General features: G+C 39.8%; 1 protein-coding gene across 13 annotated transcripts in view; it reads left to right on the top strand.

Moving 5' to 3' along the window:
- The window catches only part of KCNIP1 (potassium voltage-gated channel interacting protein 1), a 613,686-nt gene extending 590,872 nt beyond the window's left edge, over positions 1-22,814 (top strand). For 12 of the 13 annotated variants that reach the window (XM_081178870.1, XM_081178861.1, XM_081178869.1 and 9 more), the window contains 7 exons: positions 8,477-8,601; positions 15,565-15,634; positions 16,068-16,138; positions 16,960-17,067; positions 19,262-19,366; positions 19,582-19,644; positions 22,504-22,814. In XM_081178870.1, coding sequence (XP_081034996.1) covers positions 8,477-8,601; positions 15,565-15,634; positions 16,068-16,138; positions 16,960-17,067; positions 19,262-19,366; positions 19,582-19,644; positions 22,504-22,551 — 590 coding nt within the window. In that variant the 3' untranslated portion in view covers positions 22,552-22,814. Of the gene's footprint in view, positions 1-6,058; positions 8,013-8,476; positions 8,602-15,564; positions 15,635-16,067; positions 16,139-16,959; positions 17,068-19,261; positions 19,367-19,581; positions 19,645-22,503 lie in introns of those variants that run through there. The other variant, XM_081178863.1, reaches the window with a different exon arrangement.
- Positions 22,815-24,303: the final 1,489 nt, after the last annotated feature.

Here is a 24,303-nt window from a genome sequence, read left to right as displayed (position 1 = left end):
TCTTCAATTTTTTATCATAAAAACCATTCCTGACAATTCATTAATCTGTCCCATAAATTTTTGATCTCTCTCTTGAAGCAATTGCTTTAAGTTATCCTTTTCTTGCTCTAGTTTTCCTATATTATTCTAGTTTCTGATCTCATAAGTAAGTCCTTTCCTGCTCTTTCTTCATATTTGTATAATTCATTGGAAAATTCCTTTTTCATCTGCTGTTACCTACATGATTTTGTCTTTTCCTCTATCTGACTTTCTTGTTTTCCTTCCCCATCATAAAAAATCACAGATTTCCCCTTTGATTTCCTTCTCTCCATCCCATTCTTTCCACTTCTTCTCATTCTATATCATCCTATCTTAAGGAAATTCTTAATCTAATCAACAAGTATTTTAATTCATTTTAAAAGTCCATTCAAATATTTTCATTACTATAATCAGCAATAATTTCTTTAAAGAAAAGATAAAACAATATTTCTTAGTTCTTTTATCTCTTAAATAATCAATATTGTTTTGATCCGATATCCCAAGAACAGCAAATTTATATAGAAGGATTCCAACCAATATTATTATTTCTATCATTAGTTTACAATTATACCAGTTCATTAGTTTATACAAAAAGAAGGAATAGAAGAAAATTGGGTGGGGGTGGTGAAGAGAAAGAAAAGGAAAATGTTTTATAGAAGCCACGGCTGTGCAACTAAATAGTGTTAGGTAACAAGATTCTGTTACCTAAAATTCTATTACTGAGGATGATTCACAGGCTCCAAATTCAAGTTTGGAGTTCCATTCAAGTTCCTAAGATTGATAGATTACACACAGAGAGACACAAAAAAGGCAAATATTTCAAGGAATATGAAACAGGCTAGTAAATTACCAGCTAATGTATGAGCAAACATGAGGGCTTTTATGCTAACTGATTCAGGGAGATACTATATCAATACTTAAGTATCCAAGAGATTATACTTTTTATTCTATTTCCCACACAACCTATTCAAGTGGAGATATGATTCCAATCACTCGTAATTACAAAGATATGTAATACAACAGTAGGACAAGTACCCATGCAGATTATAAATGTTGGTGATAAATATAGGTAAGGAAAATATTATTTACCTATCTGCTGTAATAACTAGATGTGCCAGGAAGAACTCATCAATCAGAAGATATTTCTACAGGTACTGATTGGGATAATAGTAAAGCATTCATTAGAGGCTGGTGTGTGTGTGTGTGTGTGTGTGTGTGTGTGTGTGTGTGTGTGTGTGTGTGTGTGTGTGTGTGTGTAAAGTACAGGAGCAGAATAGGAAAGATTTACTGAAGCAGATTGATAATTTGGAAACAGAACTGCGAAGAAAATGAACTGTAGACTGTATGGACTCTGCTTTTATAGTATATGGAAATACAAATATTATCTGTTGGTTTGGGGATTAATGGGGTTAATTTGTTAATCTCTGCACCAGAAAACAAAATGGGTGATGGTAGATTTCATTTCTATCTTCTTGGGGGGGGGGTGTTGGTATATTTTGGAGGTCATGTATCCAGAAGCTATTTCTGAGTGTAGCTGGTGTTCAGAGATCAGATCATGGCATGATCTCAGGGCAAACAAGAGTTTGTACAGTAGGGAGAGAGGTGGCAAGAAAGCCATACTGGGATTGTGCAGAGAATAGTAATAGGTAAGCAGGGAAGGTTTTACGCCAGAAGTTATAAAGGATTTCCATTATACATTTGCTTTAATCAGAATCTGCTTACATGCTAGCAACCTCTTCTTGTTACTCTTATATGCTAAGAATTTTATTTTGTCTTTCAGTAAATGTTTTTTTTCTTGATTCCTTTAAACTGTGTTGACTTCATTTATAATTCACCCATGTCTTCAGCCAAAGCCCATGCTACTTTGAGGTGCTTTTGGGAAGCTACAATGAACGTTTTAGGGTGATTGGGTATCTTTTAAAATCCTGTCAGTTTGGACAAGGCCATGATGCAGATAGGTTCAAGAACCTTGCCCACATCTTCAGGCTACAATAAGTGAAAAGCAACCAAGCAACTGCAATACAAGGTCTCATAGCACATCCCTGAAGACAAGCTGGGATCTAAGTCAATGGAAATGAGAGCGATTTTATTCACAAAGTGTTCTGCAAACATGTTACAATGGGCCATTGAGTATTCTGCTCTAAATGACCACTGCAGTAAGAAGGAATGCTTTGCCACTATAGCCGCCATGCATCAGTCTCTAAAATAAACACAGACTGATGCTTATTTGGATTTGTCCAAAACTTTCCACTACTTAGGTTATAACTATTGTACTTTTGCTGGTTTATTGCCTGGAGCTACCTTTTATACCATGGAGCAGTGTCATCTATTTTCAGTTGGAGAGGACATCTCAGAGTTATATCACCCCGTCAAGCTACCACCCTGTTCCAAATATAAACTTAGACTTCAACAACATGAACAAAAATCCCAACAGCAGTCTGAAAACCAAGTGGATTCATCAGCCACTGGGGACAAACATTTCAAATACTCCTACTGTGGACTGGAAGCTGCTGAAATTACATTTATATCCTCATTTACAAGATTTTTACAGGAATTATTACCAATGATGCCATTGTTGGTGAACCAAGTCATCATCAATTCATGACAAGGCAGTTGCATTAATCTCCTCTGCTCCCAGGAAAATTATATCAAAATTCAAATAAATTTGCAGTTGAGAGTGTGCAGCACATGACAGTTCAGCAACGTGCTGGGAGTTGGGCAGTCCCGAAAACCTGAGCATCATTGGCAAGAGTGGCCTCAGTATGGATTTTGAAGTTATCTGAGACCAGTGTTTTGGATAATCTCAATACTGGATCAGAGACCACCTACAGGCCAGTGAGTTTCTACCAGGAAACAAGGAGGGCACTATGAAAGCAAAATCCCCTAGCCTAGAGTCCAGCAAACAATGTGATTTGGTGGATGGGAAACCTGTGTAGCCAAGTGACTTCATTCATCCTGTTGCCCATCAGTTTTTCCAATAATGCTGTGCCAGGAAACTGGTCAGACATAACTGGGACAAGGTCACATCCAATCAACCTCATCCGGCTAGTTCTTCCTAATTGAAAGAGAGTATCATGCAACATTACAACATTGAACCAGGTTACCACAAACCATTATAGAGTGATTGTGGGCATTTTAATCCAAGATTAACTATTGAATCAATAAAAACAAAAAATAAGCATTAAGCAGTAACACTTTTAAGAGATGATAGTTGATGAAACACACCCCACATTACTTTGACTAGAGAGGACCTGGGTCAGGAGATAATCTTTAATTGCTTTCACCCTGTTCTCCTTCCTGGACCAGTAGCTAACTAATCCCCTTAATCAACATAGGTCTCTGTCTTCCCACCACCTCAGATGCAACTACTGCCAAATCGACTAAGGTTACAAAGAGGACCTCCTTCAAAGAGAAGCCAACTTTCCACAATTCCTATTATGAGATAACACATAACTTTCAACCATTACTAGCCCCTTCTCTCCAAAGCCAAGGTCACCTTGCATTGCATCCCTAAGCAAAACTGCAGCTCTCACTAGAGGAACAGCTGAGGATGAGCGTAGGGTAGGAATGAGAAACCGCCTTTTCAGCCATCATCACAGCAGTCGAAGCTGGCAATATCCAAACTACAGGTTGGCTGAACACAGGAGAACTAGATGACTTTTGCTCTCCTCTCTTGTCTGTATTCCAATATGCCTGTGCCGGACCACATCAGTGAAATGAATTTCTTTTAATAGGAACTAGTTTTGAAGACCGATCTGGAAGTGGTAAGTAACTTCTTTACAGCAGCAAAGATTTGTAGTTCGAGTAGGTAGAAAAAGGCTGATACTTTTCCCTTTCATTGGTATTTCTAATTAAGGCACATTATTGTTATGTCAAAATCACCATATTCCATTTAAAGAATTATAATGATGCAGATACAGTGGTAACTCTGGTTATGAACACTTCTGGTTATGCACGCTTCGGGTTACGAGCTCCACTAACCTGGAAGTAGCTGCTCCTGGTTGCAGACTTTGCCCGTGGAAATGCACGTAGAAATCGCGCACCAGTGGCCCCATTAGCAAAAGCCCACCTCAGGATAAGAATGGTTGCAGCTTAAGAACGGACCACCGGAATGAATTAAGTTCGTAACTAGAGGTACCATTGTACTGATACCTGAATGGAGAAATGCATTTGGTTTGTTGCAGTCCTGAATGACAATTTTCAACATTCTGTTTACCTGTTTCCCTCCACACCACTACCCCGTAATATGAAGGCTATTGATTGTGGCTTGGATCTGGAGAACTGCTGGAAGAAGGAGGTTGCCAGTAGGTGGCTTTCCCACACACCCTTCTCCAGCAACTTTTCACCTCCCCCACAAGACGATGGATTTGCAGAATCCATCGAAATGAGGTGGACACAGGGAGCTGACGGAAATTTTTGGCAATTACCCACCCACCTCCACCTCATTCATCAGGATCCCCTAACACTCAGGAGAGTTGTTGTTTTTCTCTCCAGACAGTTTGGAGGGTTACCCAGGGGAGGAGAGAGTATGGGAAAGTCACCTTCCCCCCTCCCCTTATGCTGGTGCTTCTTTGGATCCAAGCCAGAATGTTTTCTTACTCTATTGTGTAATTTAAAAGGAAAGAGGCACCGACTGAATGGCTATGGTGTCTATGATAACTGCTTCAAGAAAAGGCCTTGATGCCCACAGAATATGCTTTATTGCAAATTAGAATAGCTGGAAGTAACCAGATAAAATTATGTAGAGTCAATTAAGACTTGATTGGGTGCAGGAGGGATTAAAGGGCAGGGAAGCTAGTGTTAATGAAAGCCACTAAAGGGAACAAGAAAGACTTTAATGGCTGTCTCAGGAGTGGACAAGCAAGTATTAAATGAGAGACACTTGAGAGTGTGAAATATCTGAACTACATACTTGTAAAAGATCTAAGTGCAATTAGAAGGAGACAAAAGCTTTGATGGTTTTGCTGATGAGATACAGAAGGTGTGAACATGCTATAAATGTGAATAAATCAGCAAATACAGCCGATGTTCAGGGTGGATATCTCCTAATGTATTTTCAGTAATAGCCCCTGCCATAATGTGATCCCAGCCTAAACATAAAAGTAGGGGTGCATTATTGTCACCAAAAATAAGGTAACCATATAATGTCTCACATGTCTCTGTGCAAGCGGGGGGGGGGCAACTAGGGAGTGGTAGGGTTGGCCCCCACCAAGGGTGCAGGGCCAAAGATGCAGGCCCTGGCTCTGCTTTCTAGAGAAAGCAGCACTGACTCTACAGGCAAGTCACTGAGAATGCAGTCTATAATGAATGAGAGTGACTCAAATGCCCGATGCATTGTGCTCAGGCCTAAAGCTGCAATGCCTGTGCTGATGAAGGACTATGAACTTATGGGCCATGCCACATCTATACAGACACACCTAGAATGAACTAGAAGAACATTACGGTTAGGTACCAACAACTGCTGTGTGTTATGCCACATACATGGCATTATATATCCTGTAGCCTAAGTCACCAGCATTGCCTCTTGTGCACTACTTGTGTGACTCCTGTGAATTATAGGGCTGCGTATAATGGAAAATGTGTTCTGAATATGGTAGCAGACTGAACATTGCACCCTCTTTTTCACTTCCCTTGGACCTCTGGTTCCATACTTCATCTAGGAAATCAGAACTGACCTATGCACAGTTCCCTTCTGCAGAATTTCAGCCAAAATCTAACTTCAATTAAATCAACAGGGAGAACAAAGCCATCAAACCTTTTTGCTTGTTTTACTTCATTGGTTTTGCTTCTTTCTCTACTGGAAAAGTAGGCTTGTTAACATTTGGTAGCCGGCAAACAGTCAGGTAACTTGTGGGTGGACTCCGACTAAGGGCTTATCCACATTTATGGGTGGAACAACTTCCGCACCAGCAACAGAACTTCCCCGTCATCTCATCTGCCAATGTACCATTTACACCACCCCCAAATCTGCTCTGAAGCGTTTGGATAACCCCCCAGAACATAGAATGGATGGGGGGGGGCGTTACAAGGGGAGGGGAGGGAGGGAAAGTTTTGCTGTGACTTAGTTGGATACAACTCATTGTGTCTAGTCGGAATTATGCTACTGTAACACACCTACCCCAACTGCAGGAGCAGTGTCTCCCAAACACATTTATGCATTCTGACCATTGCCAGTGCTGGTAAAACACTCATGAGCACAGCTCCAATATACGGAGCAGAACAAACAGCCACTGCACCCACTGTGTTTTGTTACAGACTCAAAGGGGAACATTCTGCTACATTTTACTTGGGCGACAGAGGGCAGGAACCAATGCATAAGCACTAGCACAGCACTCTAGTAGCCCTACTCTATCTTCCTTTCCTCCCTCTCACAACCAGCTATTGTGTTCAGGGAAAATGTGTTCCCACTGGTGACTATTGTTCATTATTCTTTATGAGGTCCATCTGCCTCAATCTCTGCAGGTTAATTATCCACACGGGGTAAATCCAACCTCATGACTGGTAGCAGTAACCAGGATGTTTGTTGCTGTTCCTCTTTGGGGTCATAACCTACTTTTCCAGGCAGGTTCCTGCGCCCTTGACAACTGAACAGCCATACTGCTAGACCAGAGGTGACGATGTTCCTAACTTTGAGTTGGAGCCACGAGGGACATTGCACCTGTGGAACATTTTTGCTAACTGTTGAGCCACTCCCTAAGGCTAGATTGACTACCTGTAAACCCCGCATCTGTGTCTCTCCCCTTCTGGAATTTCCTACATCCAGACACAGCTAAATAAAGGCAATGGGGTTTTGATATGTGTTGTTTCTTTGTCGCTAAAGAATTGTAGGGAGGGAATCTCTTCTGCCCCCAGCCAACATGATATGATTTTGTTTCAGGACAGGACAAAGGGAAATGGGCAGGGAATTTGATAGGTGCTTATTGGGGACTTGGGACAAATGGTCATTTTTTAGCAATGATTTGTCAGTTTTAAAGAATGGCTTGCTTTTTGCCTGTTGCATTTGTTTCCCTCCATTTTCACCAGGAACAGAAAGGAATCCTCTAAATTTGTTTGGCTCACTTTCTTCTAATGGCACAGCAGGCTATGTCAAAAACCCCAGGGGCACACATGCAATTTCCCCCTGTCTTATTCCTTTCCTCCCTCTTCTTCGTAGCCAATATTTCTAGTGGGACACTATTAAATATGAAAATGTTAGAAGGAGAGCAAATGGGATGATTAAAAACAACTGTTCTAGCTCTGAGGAATACCTACACACCAATTTACCTTGGCAGCAAGAAGAACTGCTGTAGCTGGCAAGACAAGCAGGGTGAAGTAATTCTGTGTGTGTGCGTGTGCGTGGGAGAGAGGGAGATCTGGGGTTTTACAGTGAAAATAGGCTTGGAGAATTAAACGTGCATGGTCAAAGCAAAGGTCAAGAACCTGTGCCCTCCTCAGATGTTGCTGGATTACATCATCCATGATTATTGATTATCAACCCAAGCCAGGTTATTAACTGGCTGGAGTTGATGGAAACAAACTCACTGAGCCGGCAGAGGGTGCAAGGTCAGAATCACCATTCAAAACTACACACATACAAATATTTAGTAATAGACACAAGTACAATGACCCCTGGTCATTATAATAATAAAAAGTTGGCAAATAGTGCTTGGAAGGCAGACTTTTTGGTATAGCAGTGTTCTTGTGTTTCATGTACCGTTCACATCAGTGAAAATATATTTTGCACAGCGTACACTACCCCACTCCATTGCTTCCTTGCTGCTTCTGTAAGCTGAAAAATACGTATGTACTTTAGACAGGAACTCGGGTGAATCTCCACTGATCTTCCAATGACATCATGTTGGCTGTGTCTTCAACCTTTTAAATTCTTTTGTTGAACAACAAAAGAAAAAGAGTAATTTCCATTCCTGCTCGGTGTAGACATTGTTCACCCTGATCCTAAACATATTACTTAGAAGCAAGTTGCATCAGTTTCAGTGGTATATACTGCCATGAAGGTATGCTTGGGATCACAGCTTTTGTCTACTATGTTTAAGCATGTCTGGTTTCATGTTACACCTATTGCACTTTGTGATATCACAATTGTTCTAAAATATTACTGCATGCTGTAGAATATTTTCAACTCTGTGTATTGAGGGAAACTATTTTGTCGACAAATTGGAAGCATCTCAAGGTATTATAAAATATCTTTAATGTGTTGGATTGTAACTACTTAAGGTTTTTAACTTTTGAGTACAGTAATAAGTTGTAAAAATACAGGTGAACTTAAAGAGAAATGTGAGGTATGGCTTCTGTCAGTTTTGATTTCATTTCTGATGAAACTGGATGAATACGACACTATATTTTATTATTAGTGTTTCATATTATTTTCAAGATTAATTAGTATTACATTTAACTCCTTCCATCACATATTGAAATCCAAGAGTAGTGCCTGAAATAAAGCTTTCTGTCTTTGTTTTAGATAAAGTTGAAGATGAATTGGAAATGACCACAGTATGTTACCGGCCAGAAGGACTAGAACAACTTGAGGCACAAACCAATTTCACAAAGAAGGAACTTCAAGTGCTTTACAGAGGATTCAAAAATGTAAGAATGCGAAAGCACTGATAGTGAAATGATCAGCACTTGAGAATATATATATATATATATTGCCTTGGTTACATGAATACTGCATACACATTAATGTGCTTTAGAGCAGGAATAATAATTTTCTAATGTTTTTCATGACATTATTATTACAGTGGTACCTCGGGTTAAGAACTTAATTCGTTCTGGTGGTCTGTTCTTAACCTGAAACTGTTCTTAACCTGAAGCACCACTTTAGCTAATGGGGCTTCCTGCTGCTGCTGTGCCGCCGCTGCACAATTTCTGTTCTCATCCTGAAGCAAAGTTCTTAACCCGACTGCAGTGGTACCTCGGGTTACATATGCTTCAGGTTACAGACTCTGCTAACCCAGAAATATTACCTCAGGTTAAGAACTTTGCTTCAGGATGAGAACAGAAATCGTGCTCTGGCGGCGCGGCAGCAGCAGGAGGCCCCATTAGCTAAAGTGGTGCTTCAGGTTAAGAACAGTTTCAGGTTAAGTACGGACCTCTGGAATGAATTAAGTACTTAACCCAAGGTACCACTCTACCACCCTTTATCCAAGAATCACAGCACAGTTTACAGTATAAAAACACAAAATACATAATTACTCACAAATTAGTTAGCAAATTTTGTCTCTGACTTCACTTTCCTAATGGCTCAGTTTATAGTTCCAAACTTCTTTTATTTCTTAATGTTCTCACAGTTAATTTTGACTAATTAAAATCTTTGTCAATATTAAATATATTGGATTGGACATCTAGGTAATGTCCCCCCCCCCTTGATTTAAGAAGTAGGAGCTGCATATTCTATACAGATTGTTTAGGTCTATGCCCAACTTTCAAAAGTACTAAGAGTTTTGCTATACGGGTTGTGGGGTTTGCAGCAGCCAGCCAGAAAACCACCTCTTCCAAGCTGCTATTTGTATTGGGTGCAGGAGTAATAGTAGTTTGGGGGCAGAGGCAATTTTCACTGGGACCAGAGAAGGAAAGGATTAAACCTCTATCCCGCAATACTGCAGCCTCTTGGACCCGTGCTTTCTAGGCAGGGGACAAACAAGTGAAGTGTGAATGAGCCCTAAGACATTCTCAGGGGGAATAAATTAAAACAATGGACTTAATGTAATTAAGCCCATTATTTTCACTGGATCTATTCTGAGTATGACTTGTCCTGGCTCGCCCCTCCAAGGAAGGCACATGTCTAATAGTTAACTCTTTATCAACAAAATAAGCAAACTCTCACAGTGTTCTGGATACGCACATGCTTCTAGCCTCTAGGCAGCTGTCCACAGGTCTGGGCCCTACAGAGCAATTGCAGCAACAGTGGGACCATGAGCTTATACAGCAAATGACTGATTTACATAAAATCTTGCATGCATGCACACGACACCAAATCTGGAAGTTGGTTGTTTTTTTTAAAAAAATGTCACTAAAAGGGCAGAACAGGTACAGGACAGAACACTTTCTGCGGGCCCACACAGACATGCACGGAAGCCTGGAATGCAACCCCTGTGCAAACAGAGGATTGCTTGTATGCCCTCCTGTGACGGATTGCATGCATGCAATCTAGGACTTCTCCTGCATGGAAGTTGTTGCTGCTCTTCCCTCATCAAGTTCCTCCTGGTTCTAGGAGACAGTGGGACAGGGGATGCAGGGATTCACCAGTCCCCCTCACCTGATCAGCCTCTTCCTCCACCAGCCCCCCTGTCCATACCTGAAAGCTCTACCCCTTCTTCTTCCCCCTGCCCTGGCTCCTGCTTCATGGGTGGCACTGGACCCCATAAATCCCTGTCCCCCTCTCCAGCTCCCTTTCCTCCAACACACACTCATCCGAGCCCTGTCAGTCTCAGACATTTCCATCTAATCACATATCTGCCTTAGCACAGAACTCTTGAGAACTGAACTGTCGGAAATGAATTAATATAACCAGAGACTGAAAACAAAAGACCAGCTCTTTTATATACCACTTTTATTTGATGAGAAGTAGATTGAGTTGAGGTCATCATGTGACTGATTTACATATCCAGATCCTGATTTTTCTTACAGTAAGGATTTGTTTTGCCATGCTTCATTTTCCAAAGCTTTCCAGTGGCAAGGTAGATCCAGATCTTAATACATGGTAAACCAATAACATACCCACTCCCACCAAAGTAGTAATTCAAATAATATAAACCTCAAATTTGTTACCAAAATGATTTGATTGCTGGAGGAAAAAATAGACACTGATAAAATTGATATTTTTTGAGAATATATTTCTCTCTAGTTTTTATGTCACATACAGTGCCTCTTCTCTTTGCGTCTTGCTGCAAAATTAACAATCTGATTGAAAGGGTCATGTACTGCAGGAATTATTACTGGGCCTGTTATCTTTAATAGGTCAACAGCATTCATATATGAAAAGATCAGAGTACATTAATAGATATCTCTTTGAGAGATGGAAGTCCCTTTAAAATGCTCTGTTGTGTACCTTTCCACTATTGAATTGCTGAATAGAATTCAAGGCCATGGGACTTAAATGATACATACCCTGTGCAATGCCTCTAACTTTGGATAAACTAAATCAGTCATCTGACATGGGACTGGAGGGACACAAAGCATACAAGCAAAGGAAAACCTAAAACCCTATACTTCCTTTAATTAAAAAGAAAGATCAGAAAAACTTCACAGTATCTGCCATTTATTCAACACTCAATACCCTCCTAGCCATAAAGCTTAGTGACTGACCTCTTGTCTCACAAACTACTGTTGTGAATAAAAAACGAGAAGGTGATGAGGCATCGTGTATGCCCCTTGAGCTCCTTGGAAATAAGGTGGGATATATATATGGCAAAGTAAAATAAGCAAATCAAGACATGTGTAGGTGGTGCTTCAAGCAGCTCACAGTCTTAGTTTTGGCAGGAAAGGAAAGGGAGAGAAAATTGTAATAAGTGAAGGGGTAGATATATACCTAGCTTGACTTTTCATCATGTAGCAGAACGCTGCTAAAAAAAATTGGTGTGCACTTTAATGGAGATCTGCAGACTAGCCAAGAAAGCCATGCAGTGTAATTGTGCTTTGTTTTGTTTTAAAATTCATGGTCTGTGTGGGACCAGCCAAGGGCCACATAGTCAAAAACAGTTCATTCAAGGAAAACACTGATTGCTGAGGCCAGAGAACAGGCTCCACTCCAAAAATCAAAATTGGTGAAAGAGAATAAGCACATTAAGAGGAGAGTATGCAAGTCTTTCATTTTTTTATTCTCTTGCAATACAGTTTCTTGATAAAGGGTTACACACAGGGTTATCAGCATCTGGGACAGGGTGTCAAACCAATAATGACTAAGACAAAACAAACCCTTGGTCTGGGTTTTCCAAAAATGCCAATACATAGTTTTAAAAAAACTAAGACTTGTGAGCAAATAACAAACCATAGCTTTTGGTCATGGTTGGTAGCAAATAAAGCATAATTACGTTCTAGGCAGGGCTCACACATAGTGCTAAACTAAAGTTAATAAACCTTAGTTTAATAAACCATGATTTTGCATTGTGTGCGAACCAGGCCACTTCTTCCTCCACACTTCTCATGTCGATCCCTTGTACAAAGTGCATGAACAACAAAGAATGGCAATTTCCAAGTAAATACTACTGCGTTTGAAGCAGGCATAGGTAAGAGTGAATTGGTAAGCGGAACTGGCTTCAAGTTGTTGAGTCCATTGAAATAAATGGGAGGTATTCAGTAGCCATTAGTTATTTCACAATAAAAGGCAAAATAAATAGGGGCATGTTTTCATTATAAGCTTTGATATCCCAATTCTGTGAATGCTTAAACTATGGAATGATGGAAGAGTACTGGAACACCCTAATTATTTTTTGTGTATACACTTTTTTTAAAAGTTATATTAATGCATTGTGTGTTAACCAGACAGAAGATTAATCAAAGTCTTCATAAGCAAGTCTTAAATAGCTATGCAGCCTCCAGTAGAAATCAAACTAAGGGGCATACCTGCTTCGTTTCACAAGAAATAAGCCTGGCAAGTCAGCCATATTAAGTTATTCTCCCCTACTAATGAGGTCTCTTGAGCATTATTGGGTCTTATGAAACAAAATTGTGATCATTTTAGGTACAAATGAATTGGAATTAGCAGATGCATCTGAAAGCAGTCCAGTCACAGAAAGCTGAAACTAGATGATCAATGGCCAGATTGCCTTTTTATACTGTTCCAGAAGGTTTTGTTCAAAATATTGCCAGAGATCATAGTGAACTATAAAAAATGATTTTAGAAATGATGTAGGGAGAACATCAAACATTTTAGTTGTGCATGCATGAGAGTGATACTATCATATCAGGAATGTTCTGGACTATGGGATAAATTCTTTTTTTAAAAAAAAAATTATTAACCGACCAATCAAATCAAATCACATCACATAAATTCCGAATTACAAAGCCGAATTTTACTTTTTTGTTGAGGGGACCCATATTTCAAGATCCGAAGGGGGGGGGGGGATTCCGATCATCTTCTTGCTACTGTGTTCATATCCAAATCAGTCCAAATACCCTGCAGTAGGGCCTCTAGTGGCAAATATTCCTATAAAGTCTGCTGAACCAGCAAAATCTGGGAGGAGCCAGATCCCATTAATTTAATTAATCAATTAACCAGATCTAATTAATATTCTCGTAACAAGTGAGAATATTAATTAGAACATGTTAGAACAACTTCAAGCTGCAGACTGTGACAAGATAACAGATCAGCATCTATCTTTGTTCCATAATGGCACATACACAGACACAGGGTTTCTGGGCTATCAATACAAAGGAAAGATGACTGGGTCACTTAGGCTGCAGCCCTATACTCACTTATCTAGGGCTGAGTCCGATTGAATTACTTCTGATTTTGCTATCAATACTGACATTCTTTTTTCCTGTATCTGAGGGAGAAACACATGGGACAGAGTTCCATAATTAACTGAAAACTTTTTGGGGGGGCGTAGCCAGTGTGGAAGCTTCTATCCTTGTGGATGGGGGAGGTGTAAGTGACCCGATTCTGACCAGGCCTGCAATTGAGGCAAATGATTGTCTCCCTATCCATCATGCTAGATCAGGATCGGCCCCTGTGTTGTCTGTCTGTCAAACCTCTCCCTCCAACTCTGCATATATGGGTGGATCTATATGACTAATATTGGGGTTTAATTTCACCCCAGATTCTGAATGGCTAAGTTCTTTTATTTTTATATGTTGGTTCAGTCTGTCTTGACATGGAGGATATTGGCCATAAAACCACAGGAAGCTTTTTCAGCAGATGATGAACTAGTGATGTCACAAAATAAATATTCTCTCCTGTTTCTGTTATGAAAAGTATTTGTTGATTTATTCTGGTTAAGTGTGTCCTTAAGTCTCCCAGGAAAACCAATGGGACTTAATGGTGCTTAGCTTTAGTGGGATTGGGCTCATTGTCTGCTTGTTCAAAAGCCTCTCTTTCACTCCTCAGCGCTTCAATTTTTACTATTGTTATTGTCAGCACTTGTGGTGCCTCCAAGTGAGGGATTAACTTTAATTCTCATTCATTCTTTTCATTCCCTTCTATTTAAGCATCTTTTGCCCTAAAGATATTTAAATATCTGAAAGATAAAATGCTGCTTTTGAATGCTGCTCCCTAGATATTCGGGCTTCCAAATGTTCCCTAGATATTCAGGCTTATAATAATAATAAAAGTTTTCTTTGACTGCATTAGAGCTCATCCACCTGGATGTAGTAGCAATGGAATAAGGATAGCATAAAAGAAATGCAAAGAGAAATGATAAACGAAAATATTCAGGTTTCATTGGCGGTACTGTTGGTTTGGGCAGGACTTTGGGGCAGAAGCCCAGGCCCACTCAGCAGAATAAACAGAAGTGTAAGCAAGGCTGGCTTATCTCAGTTTAAAGTGCAGTACTATGCATTACCATCTAATGAGGCGGATCCTTGTAAGACCATTAAATCCACATCTAAAGTAACCTAACAATAACATTGAATCAGTGGTTAATTCTGGCACGTATATGTGGTACTTTATCCTGAGTCAGTGAGACTGATTGCATTGTGGCACTGAAAGCCCAGCCATACAGCATTCTCCCTAGCATTCCATCTAGAGAACTGAATAAACTGGGCCGTAGTTAATATTGGCACACCAATAAGAGAAGAAAAAGCAAGTCACTTTGCTAAATCAGACCAAGTCCTACCTAGTTCAGCATTTTGGTTCTAGCAGCAAGTACAAGAGCATAAAGGTAACAGTAACCACCTGTTGATTGCACCCAGAATCCTGTTAACAGAGGCATGGAGGTAATTTGGGAGACATCAAAATGTACATTCCAGGAGTAGCCAATGTAATGCCCTCCAGATGTTGAACTGCAACTCCCATCATCCTTGACCATTTGCCATGCTGAAAGGAGTTGACGGGAGCTAACATAAGAATGTAAAAAAAACCCTAATCTAGTCCACAGTCCTGTTCTTAGAGTTGTCTGACAACATCTGGAGAGAACTGCATTGGCTATCCCTGTTATAGCCAGACAGCCCAACTTGCCTTGATTCTTGTAGCTTTCATTTGATGGGAATCAAATGGAAGTTTGTTGCCTGAGGTGGGGAGGGGACAAACTCACAGCAGTCTCTACAATCTTGTGTTTCATGGACAAATTAAATTTTTTCATCTTCTCCAGATGAAAATCTCCAGATATTTTCATCTTCTCCAGATATGTGCAGTAGAGTGAATTATGCAATGAACCCCCTTCCACTTAATTTTTTACTGTCTGGTAACCACAAAAGTCATTGCTTATTGATAGAAGGCAGGGGACAGGACTGATTGAAAGTACCACAAGAGATTGCTTGGGTGCTAGCATACATCCTGTACAGAACGTTCGCAGAGGTACAGTATAAGGATATGAATGCTGTGTCTGGGAACAGGCAGAATTGCAAATGAAATCTTAACTATTTTTTACTCATTTTTTCCCCCTCCAACAGGAATGTCCTAGTGGAGCTGTTAATGAAGAGACGTTCAAACAGATCTATGCACAGTTTTTCCCACATGGGGGTGAGTGGAGAGCATTCCATCTATGAAGTGTAGCTCAAATTTCAGAAATGATGAGTCACACAAAAATGATGCACATCAGCTTAAGAAAACTGATCTCCCTATAGAGGGGTTGGAATGCAGGGCTGATAGGCACCTCCACTACATTAAAGTATGGAACCAAAACTGACCCCACACGTGATTTAAAAATGGGATTACTTGGGAAATCATGGAATAGCGTGGGGGGAAAGGTAACAGAAGCAGCAGCAAAGGGAGAAGAGGCTGTGAACAGTAGTGAGCAGGTATGAGAAAGGTAGGATTTAAGAGGTTGGGCGTGTCCCCTCTCAAATCACTACTTTCAAGTTGAAAAATTAACCAGGAGAACATTCAGCTCAGCTGTACATATGCTTATTTAAATTTCTTTAACAATACATCCTCTTACTGTGTTTTATTTCAGATGCTAGTATGTATGCCCATTATCTCTTTAATGCATTTGATACAGCACAGAATGGATCTGTGAAATTTGAGGTAACAGAATAATAGTTTGTTCTGATTATTATTTTCTATCATCTTACTAAACATCATAGTTTCCAAACCTTTTCCTTTCCATGTCTCTGAAGAAAAGTGTTGTAGGCCTGGCAGCTTGTACTTAATGTAACCAACAGAAATTGATCCAGTACATGTTGTCTTCTCATTCTTGATACAGCCCATCCCCATGCAAGCCCCATGGAAGTGAAAAGGTTGGCACCAAAGATATGGGGTAATGTGGTTAAAAGATCCTGGAAGCAAAATTTAGGTTGCTAGGTAGCCAGAACCTAGAAGGTAGCTTTCTCTATCACAAATTTGTAGTTTCAATGTGTTGATGAGACAGTTTCAGGGAGCAGGTTTTGGATTTGTTAGGCACTGGGGGAAATCTGGGATAAGCTGGGCCTATGCAAAAAGGACAGACTCCACTTGAACCAGAATGAAACCAGACTGTTGGTGCTTAAAATAAAAAGATAGCAGGACAACTTTTAAACATATTGTTGGGCGAAAGCGGACAGGAGCTGAAAAGAGTCCACTTTGGAACAAAACTCTTCCCTGGAATGAAGATGAAGAAAAATGATTAAAATGTATGTGGGGGAGGTATGGAACTAGGCACTGAGACTTGGCTGGTAGGCAGAATCATCAAGTCACATCACTGTATCCTTAGGATTAATGAAGGGATGGTTAATGGTATAAATAAATGTTATTGCAGAGAAGGGAATGTTATAATAAGGCAACATATTATAAGACACACACTTCTATACAGAGACTTGGAGAAAACTTTCTGCCCCAATTAAAATATATTTGTATTCTTCTGTCAAAAGGATTTTGTGATGGCACTATCCATTCTGTTGAGAGGAACAGTTCACGAAAAGCTACGATGGACATTTAATCTGTATGACATAAATAAAGATGGCTATATAAACAAGGAGGTGAGTCAGTGGCAGCTATTCAGCTTTTTAAAGGAAATGAAAATGGAGGGTTGGAAAATGCTGTTCAGCTGCTCATCTTAAAACATACATATTTTTCGCTCTATAAGACGCACCAGACCACAAGACGCACCTAGTTTTTGGAGGAGGAAAACAAGAAAAAAAAATATTCTGAATCTCAGAAGCCAGAACAGCAAGAGGGATCGCTGCGCAGTGAAAGCAGCAATTCCTCTTGGTGTTCTGGCTTCTAGGATAGCTGCGCAGCCTGCATTCGCTCCATAAGACGCACACACATTTCCCCTTACTTTTTAGGAGAGAAAAGGTCAGTCTTATAGAGCAAAAAATACGGTAATTCAACCATGGCACGACAGACTGAAAACACCCCAGCCCAGGTCAGCATGTGCTGCCTATTCAACTATTGCTGGCTCTGAGCCAAAGCCAACTCACATACATCTTATTTGAAGGAAAAAATAATTATGAGTTGGCTTTTGATACATGTTAAATAATAGGTATTTGCTATGAGTTTATTATTTTTTTAAAAATCTACCTGGACCCTCACCCTAGACCCCAGGAGTTACAACAAATTCAATTATAATATATAACTCTCTAGGTAAAACTGAAGCACTTTAATTTTGGTTGAATCTCAAAGAGAACACATCTATATGACATTAGCAAACTAACAGGAGGAATAAGAAAACAGGAAGTAATGCAATTGTTGGACATACCGTGCCAGAGACAAGACTTTGAGAGAACAAAATGTCTGACTTAGATCTCGCCAACCAGTTTCCTTGGAAGAAGATGAAAGCAGGGAACAAGTTCACAACACATTTGTGGCCACAGTAATAATGAGTCTCACAGATAAATTAACAGCACATGGAACACCATATGCCAACTTGGCCATTTTAGTCCTTAACGACTTTGCCGATTTCATGGCAACAACCTCCCTCAATATGTTCAACAAATTACATGAACTAATTATCTCTTTTGAGCCACAAGCTGTGCCAGGAAGTGTTTGTGTTTCTTTGAACAGTCTAAGGTTCATAAGGCTTGCTACATACATCAAAGAAGCCAGATACCTTAGTTGAATTTGATCATGGTGGTGAATGAGACATCAGCAATCGGCAAGGGCAGCCTAGAAAATTGTCTTTCCTTTACAAAATCAGTCAAAGCCAGACCCCTCTACTCAAATGCTAGTGTAGATTCTTGCATAATGTATCCCATATACTGCATTCAAATCAAACTATTCAAGAGATTATCTAGCCATCTCTATTTAAACAATAGAAACAAACATTTACAATCAGATTCAGGTAGGTAGCCGTGTTGGTCTGACACAGTCAAAATAAAAAAATATTAAATGGTCCAGTAGCACCTTATAGACCAACTAAGTTTATGAGGTGCTACTGGACCATTTTTAATTTTTTAATTTTTTAATTTCAATTATAATCGGATTCAAGTCATGGCCACCACAGTAGCCAATGGTAAAATGTGTGAAGATAATTTGGTAAATTAAGCCAGCTTGTCTTTAGTATTACATTAGAAAAGATTGGTGGAAAAGCACACTTTACAGTCAGTAAAAAGTAATGTGTGTATACAAGAAACTGCAGAGATAGATAGATAGATGATAGATAGATAGATAGATAGATGATAGATAGATAGATAGATAGATAGATAGATAGATAGATAAGCAGTCAGGGAGAGGGGTGTTCATTAGCCTAATTTCACTTTATACAGAGGTCCACAAATAGAAACTACTTTTTTAAAGCTATTGAAACTCTCAGATATATTCACCAGGTCTACCTTGATATAGAAGCAGATGGCATTTGCAGAGCAAATTTGCTCCCAGGTTAATAATAATAATAATAATAATAATAATAATAATAATAATAATAATAATAATTCATAGAATGCATAGCTACCAAGCATAATTTTTTCCTTGAGGGTGATTAAGGAGTAAATGTGGAAAACTCTGTGTATTTTAGATTTCAAAATATGTTATAATCATAGCTATTTAGATCTAAAGCACAGCAACACTATTCCTTTGTGTGTGGGCTTTCAAAAAAAACACAGAATAAGGCTGATGCCCACAAACTAGCTGCATTCTCTTTGTTGAAGGTTAATACTAGAAATGTTAGTGAGTCAACTCATTGCCAGAGCCCTGTTTGATGTCTCCCTTGTGCTTTGATTGTCACAATTCCAGGAAATGATGGATATAGTAAAGGCAATTTATGATATGATGGGCAAATACACCTACCCAGTGCTGAAAGATGATGCTCCAAGGCAGCACGTAGAAGTTTTTTTTCAGGTAAATTTTCATTTGTTAGTGCACATATATCTCCCTTATGTTTGAACTCACATACCTACTATATTTTCAGACATTTTGTGTCTGGGCAGTGGAATCTGTTTAAATCTGCAAAACCACATAGATGTATATGAATCCTATCAGTGCTATATTATACTGCACTTTGTAAATGCAGTAGTGCTATGAACTCAAAGAGTTTGTATTTTTCTGTATTGCAGAAAATGGATAAAAATAAGGATGGTGTTGTTACTCTGGATGAGTTTATTGAGTCATGTCAGGAGGTAAGACTTCCTTTTATAGTAAAGCTAACCAAGAGATTGTCTCATGCCAGAAAGCTCAGATTTCACTTCACCCAAAAGCTGAGAGCTCCAGAACATCGGGTTTCGACTGGGCCATTACAGCTGAACTTCCTTATGAAGTTCAGGATTCTTTGCTGCACTTCACCACTGGTAGAAAGAACAGGGAAGACACGGTGCACATATTGCATACAATGGGGCTGCACATACAGTTGCAATTTGGAGATAAAGGGATTGTGTACATGTGCACAGAGAACGCCATATATCTGTATTATCTGGATATGTCCAAGTCATGTTCTGAACTGTTTGTGCAACTGAGCAATCTTATGCATACTTAGAAAAAGGTCTAATGGGATTTATCCCCTTGTGGATGTATTTATTATTTCACACTAAGAGTAGCAAGGCTCTCTTACTCATTCTGTAGGCCTTCACTTATTGCAAACATTCTCCATGTGTTATGATATACAGGTAGAGATTGAGATAGCTATAGCTATATATTTACTAACCTAGAAGTGAGAAACAACTCCCCAAATTTCCATCTCTCTGCTCATCTGAAATCACAATTTCCAGATGATTCCTGAAAGCAGTAGCTGCTGCATTTTAGTTTCTATATGAAGAAAAGACTGCAACCATGGCAAAACTAAAAGTTGGTGGAAGGTTCCAATGCAAAACAATGCATGATACCTTATACTCTCAAAAATGGAAATGGTGTGAGTGGAATTGCCTCAGCATTCCTGAGGGCTCATCCACAATTAGCCTGTCCCATGCCTAGAAAGCCCTAAGTGTAACCTGAAACCTGCACAACACTCATGAGATCCTAATCTAACTGAGTCTGTAACTGTTTCCTTTCAACAATCTATCTCAAGCATTTATGGCTTTTGACACCAGGCTTTACCCACCCTGCACTTCACTGAATTCTTTGCTCAGTGAAGAATTATGCAGAACCTGAAGGCTTGTTCACATACAGTGACATTTTGATTAGTGCTAGTAAAGAGGTTGCTATGGATTTTGAACAGTTCTGTACGGAAGCTACTCATGCAAAGTACAGCAAATCAATCGGAACCCCAGTGTTTGACCCCAAAATGGGTTTAAAATAGGTATAAGTTGGAACGTGGCAGCTGCCTAGATATCTTCTGTACTGAAGATTGTATTTGTGCAAACTGGGGGGTGAAATAGAAAAAGTAGCTTATATGGTTCTTATGTCTCTGAAATTTTGAAAATATAAGTATTTTGTAAGCTCAAGATAAACATGAAATAAATGAACACATGGCTTTAAGAAAGAGGATTAAAATTAGACATCTGGAATACCATCCAGCTCCACTGAAACTAATTGACTTTAGTGGAATATTGATTGCTCCCCTGCTCCCCTGTTCTTTAATTCAACATTACACATAGATGTAATGGGAAGCGCCACAGGGAAGGTAAACTATAGGAGGGCAATATCTCAGTGGTAGAGCATTTGCTTTGCATGCAAAAGGTCCCTAGTTCAATCCCCGGCATTTCCAGGTAGACCAGGGAATGTCCACTGCCTAAAACTCTAGAGAGCCACTGAGACCCTCTCCATACTCTGCACTTAGTTTGCTTGTAGATTCCATTTTAAATTACTATATTAATTGGATATGCATATTTGGATCACCATGGTCACAGTAGGTTAATGTTATTTGGAATAATACGGCATAATAATATGCTTATTAATTAAGAAGCCTTCAGTAGGAGAGAAAGTACCTCATCTTGGAAAGGGAATGAGAGCAGTCAATCCTAATTGACTCCTTGTGTACTAATGAAGTCACGCACAGGTCAAAGCAAAATTCTCATGCTGGCATTTGTGTCTGCATTGCAGCCCAAGTTGTTTACAGTGTATCACAGTCCAGAAGCAGGGCCTTGAATAATAAAAAAAAAACAGATGGCTGGCAGTATATAGCACTGGGCGATATGCAAGTTTGCCTAGAAACATGTATAAAATAGGAGAAAATGCATAGCATTCAGAGCTGTTTCATATGGAAATTGGTTTTGGCCATAGACACTGGTACATTTGCACTCATTTAAACATGTTTTTATTATTTTCCAGGGACTTAACTATGCATTTACAGTACAAGGCCATTTCCATTTTTGTTACCTCTTGCGCTCTCTCTCTCTCTCTCTGACCTAAACTTCAGTTGAATCCTTGGGGTGGGTGGGGAGGCATTCGCAAGTCACCAGAATGGTATTCCACAGTCCCATCTCTCTCCACCCAGGCAAGCAAGGGGCTTTATTACAGTTCAAAAGAACATTCCATCCAAGCCAAAGAACTGTAGTGGTGTGTAGACAGATGTGTGGCCTAAGGGGAGGTGCTGGCTGGAGAGAATCCTGAGGATCATACAGGGAGGGCTGGAGGGCCATATTTGCTCTCCCCCCCCCAACTTGACATTCCTCACCCTGGTATATAATATATATTTAAATGTAAAGGCAGCAACTTCAAGTCAAGCAATGGCACAGGTCTATACATAGATTTTAGTTCAACAAACTGATTCATATATATTTACAGTAAGTATATGAAATGGGAAATGGCATTTAGCTTATAGTTTGATGAAATGAACTTGATTAATTGCAAATGATGATTTACATGACTAAGATCCAGTTGACACTTTAGATTCTATGCAAATTTGGGATAGTTGTGCAACCTCAAGGCTTACAGCCTTGTTCCATTGCTGCTTGCAGGCCACAACATGGACTCGTCCATAGTCAACTTAAGGTTTATTTATGGATCTTCGGGGGGAAATCCATCTCTACCGGTTCTCCAGGCCTGGCAGAGCTGTTTGTGTATGCAATATAAATATGCATGGTTTATTTTCTCATTGCTTCCAGGATGACAATATCATGAGATCCTTACAGCTTTTTGAAAATGTCATGTAACAGCAGCTGAAGAACAGCATAGGAATCTGAGACTTTATATGTAATGAGACCCTGAAGAAAATGAGTCAAGATTTTTCTCCCCGCCACCTTTTTTGATGAAAGCTTTTTACTACTTGGACATACTCAGCGTGCAAGGATTTTATATGCCATCGCAAACTGAGCTGTGTCTCTGAATGCAACAAACTCCATCTCGCCTCCCTCAAGAGACACTGATTAGAATTTATTTCATTTGGAAGCATGCTAATAAAACCTGACCAGAGAGACCTGCTGCTTAAAGTTTAATGAATTATTGAAGTTTAAATGATTAAAACAATATTCAAGTTTCTGTTAGCTAATCACAAAAGTTCTGCTGCTTTTGCTCTAGCAAGCTGGATTGCATATGGTACCACAGCATCAATAGCTTGCTATACATCTGTTGTAAGCAGAAACTCTTTTTGTATCATCACAGGACAAACAGTTGTGCTTATATTTTGCTTTGACAGTGAGATATGCGCTAGAAAAACTCATGCTAGTTTTGCAAATGGACACAAATCTAACATGGTAAATGGCCAGCAAGATTAATTTAGGTCCTGTCTAGATGATCAGTTTGTAGTCAACAAAAGCAAAGGAAATGCTTCCTGTTCAGAGACAGATACTGCGTTTCCTCAGAACTTAAAAAGGCAACAGACTGCTGCTAGGGAAATGATTTATTTCCCCCACTGGCAAAGCTGTTGTACGCTGGAGGGCTTTCAGCAGTTGGCTGTTTCCTAGTGTCCATGGTATCAATAATAAAAAGTGATGCAACTCCATCCTCACCACATAGCCATTTGATATAGCAACTCTAACACCAATGCTCTGCCTGCAAAGAGGGGACTCGCTGAGAGCTGGAACTGACTCTTCCTAAGACAAAGCTTGGGGAAGCCTCTTGTCAAGTTTTACCACCAACACCTCCATAGGAAGTCTTCCCACTTTGCCACAAGGTAGGACTCCAAATCAGCTATGCTGGTGGAGGCTGATGAGTGTTGTAGTCCAAAATATCTGGTGGGCACTGGGTTAGGGAAAGCTGTTTCGGATGAACTTGGTGATGTGGGAAGAAGGTGAAATTCAAAGGCGTGTGCACGGACACGTATTTGCCTTAGAACTGCCAGTTGTTATGGGAGCCCTCCTCCTCCTTCAGGCTGTGTTCTCTTTCCCACGCAATAGGACACAAATTATCCAGCATGGGAATAGTACCAGCAATGCCACTTCTATAACTGCCCACTCCCATTGTACTACAATCCCATATATGGATTGTTTTGTGCTCTACTGCCTCTGGACTGAGATCTGAAGGATTATTTCACAATGCCAAGAATGCAGCTGAGGCGTGCTTGCAGCTGATTGTCTTGACATGCCCAACTCATAACTTACTTCCCTTCTGTTCTTAAAAACTCATACTTGTGTCCCCTGCCGTCGCTCTGACTGACTCCAGTGAAGTTTCTCATTGTGCATACAAGTGAATGAAATTCCTCATAGTTCATCTGAGTCGAGAGAATCAGATAAAAGCAGAGTTTACTTTTGCAGGCAAAATCTGAAGCATATTCTACAAAATATACTGAGCTTTGATACGTTTCCCCCATTGCTTTCATCGTTTTGAAAGGTGCACAGTCCAAGGCCAAAGCTTCCATAGCGTTTAAAGGGCTGGAATATTAAAAGTCATAAGTTTTTTCCCATTCATTCTCCCTAGTGCACACTGCAGTGAAATGTGGGATCAGCAGACAGTGCTGGACATTGTTT

The sequence above is a fragment of the Podarcis bocagei genome, assembly GCF_964188305.1.
Source record: "Podarcis bocagei genome assembly, chromosome: 2".
NCBI lineage: Eukaryota > Metazoa > Chordata > Lepidosauria > Squamata > Lacertidae > Podarcis > Podarcis bocagei.
Note: the sequence above shows the minus strand (reverse complement) of the source record. Positions and strands in the feature narration are given on the sequence as shown.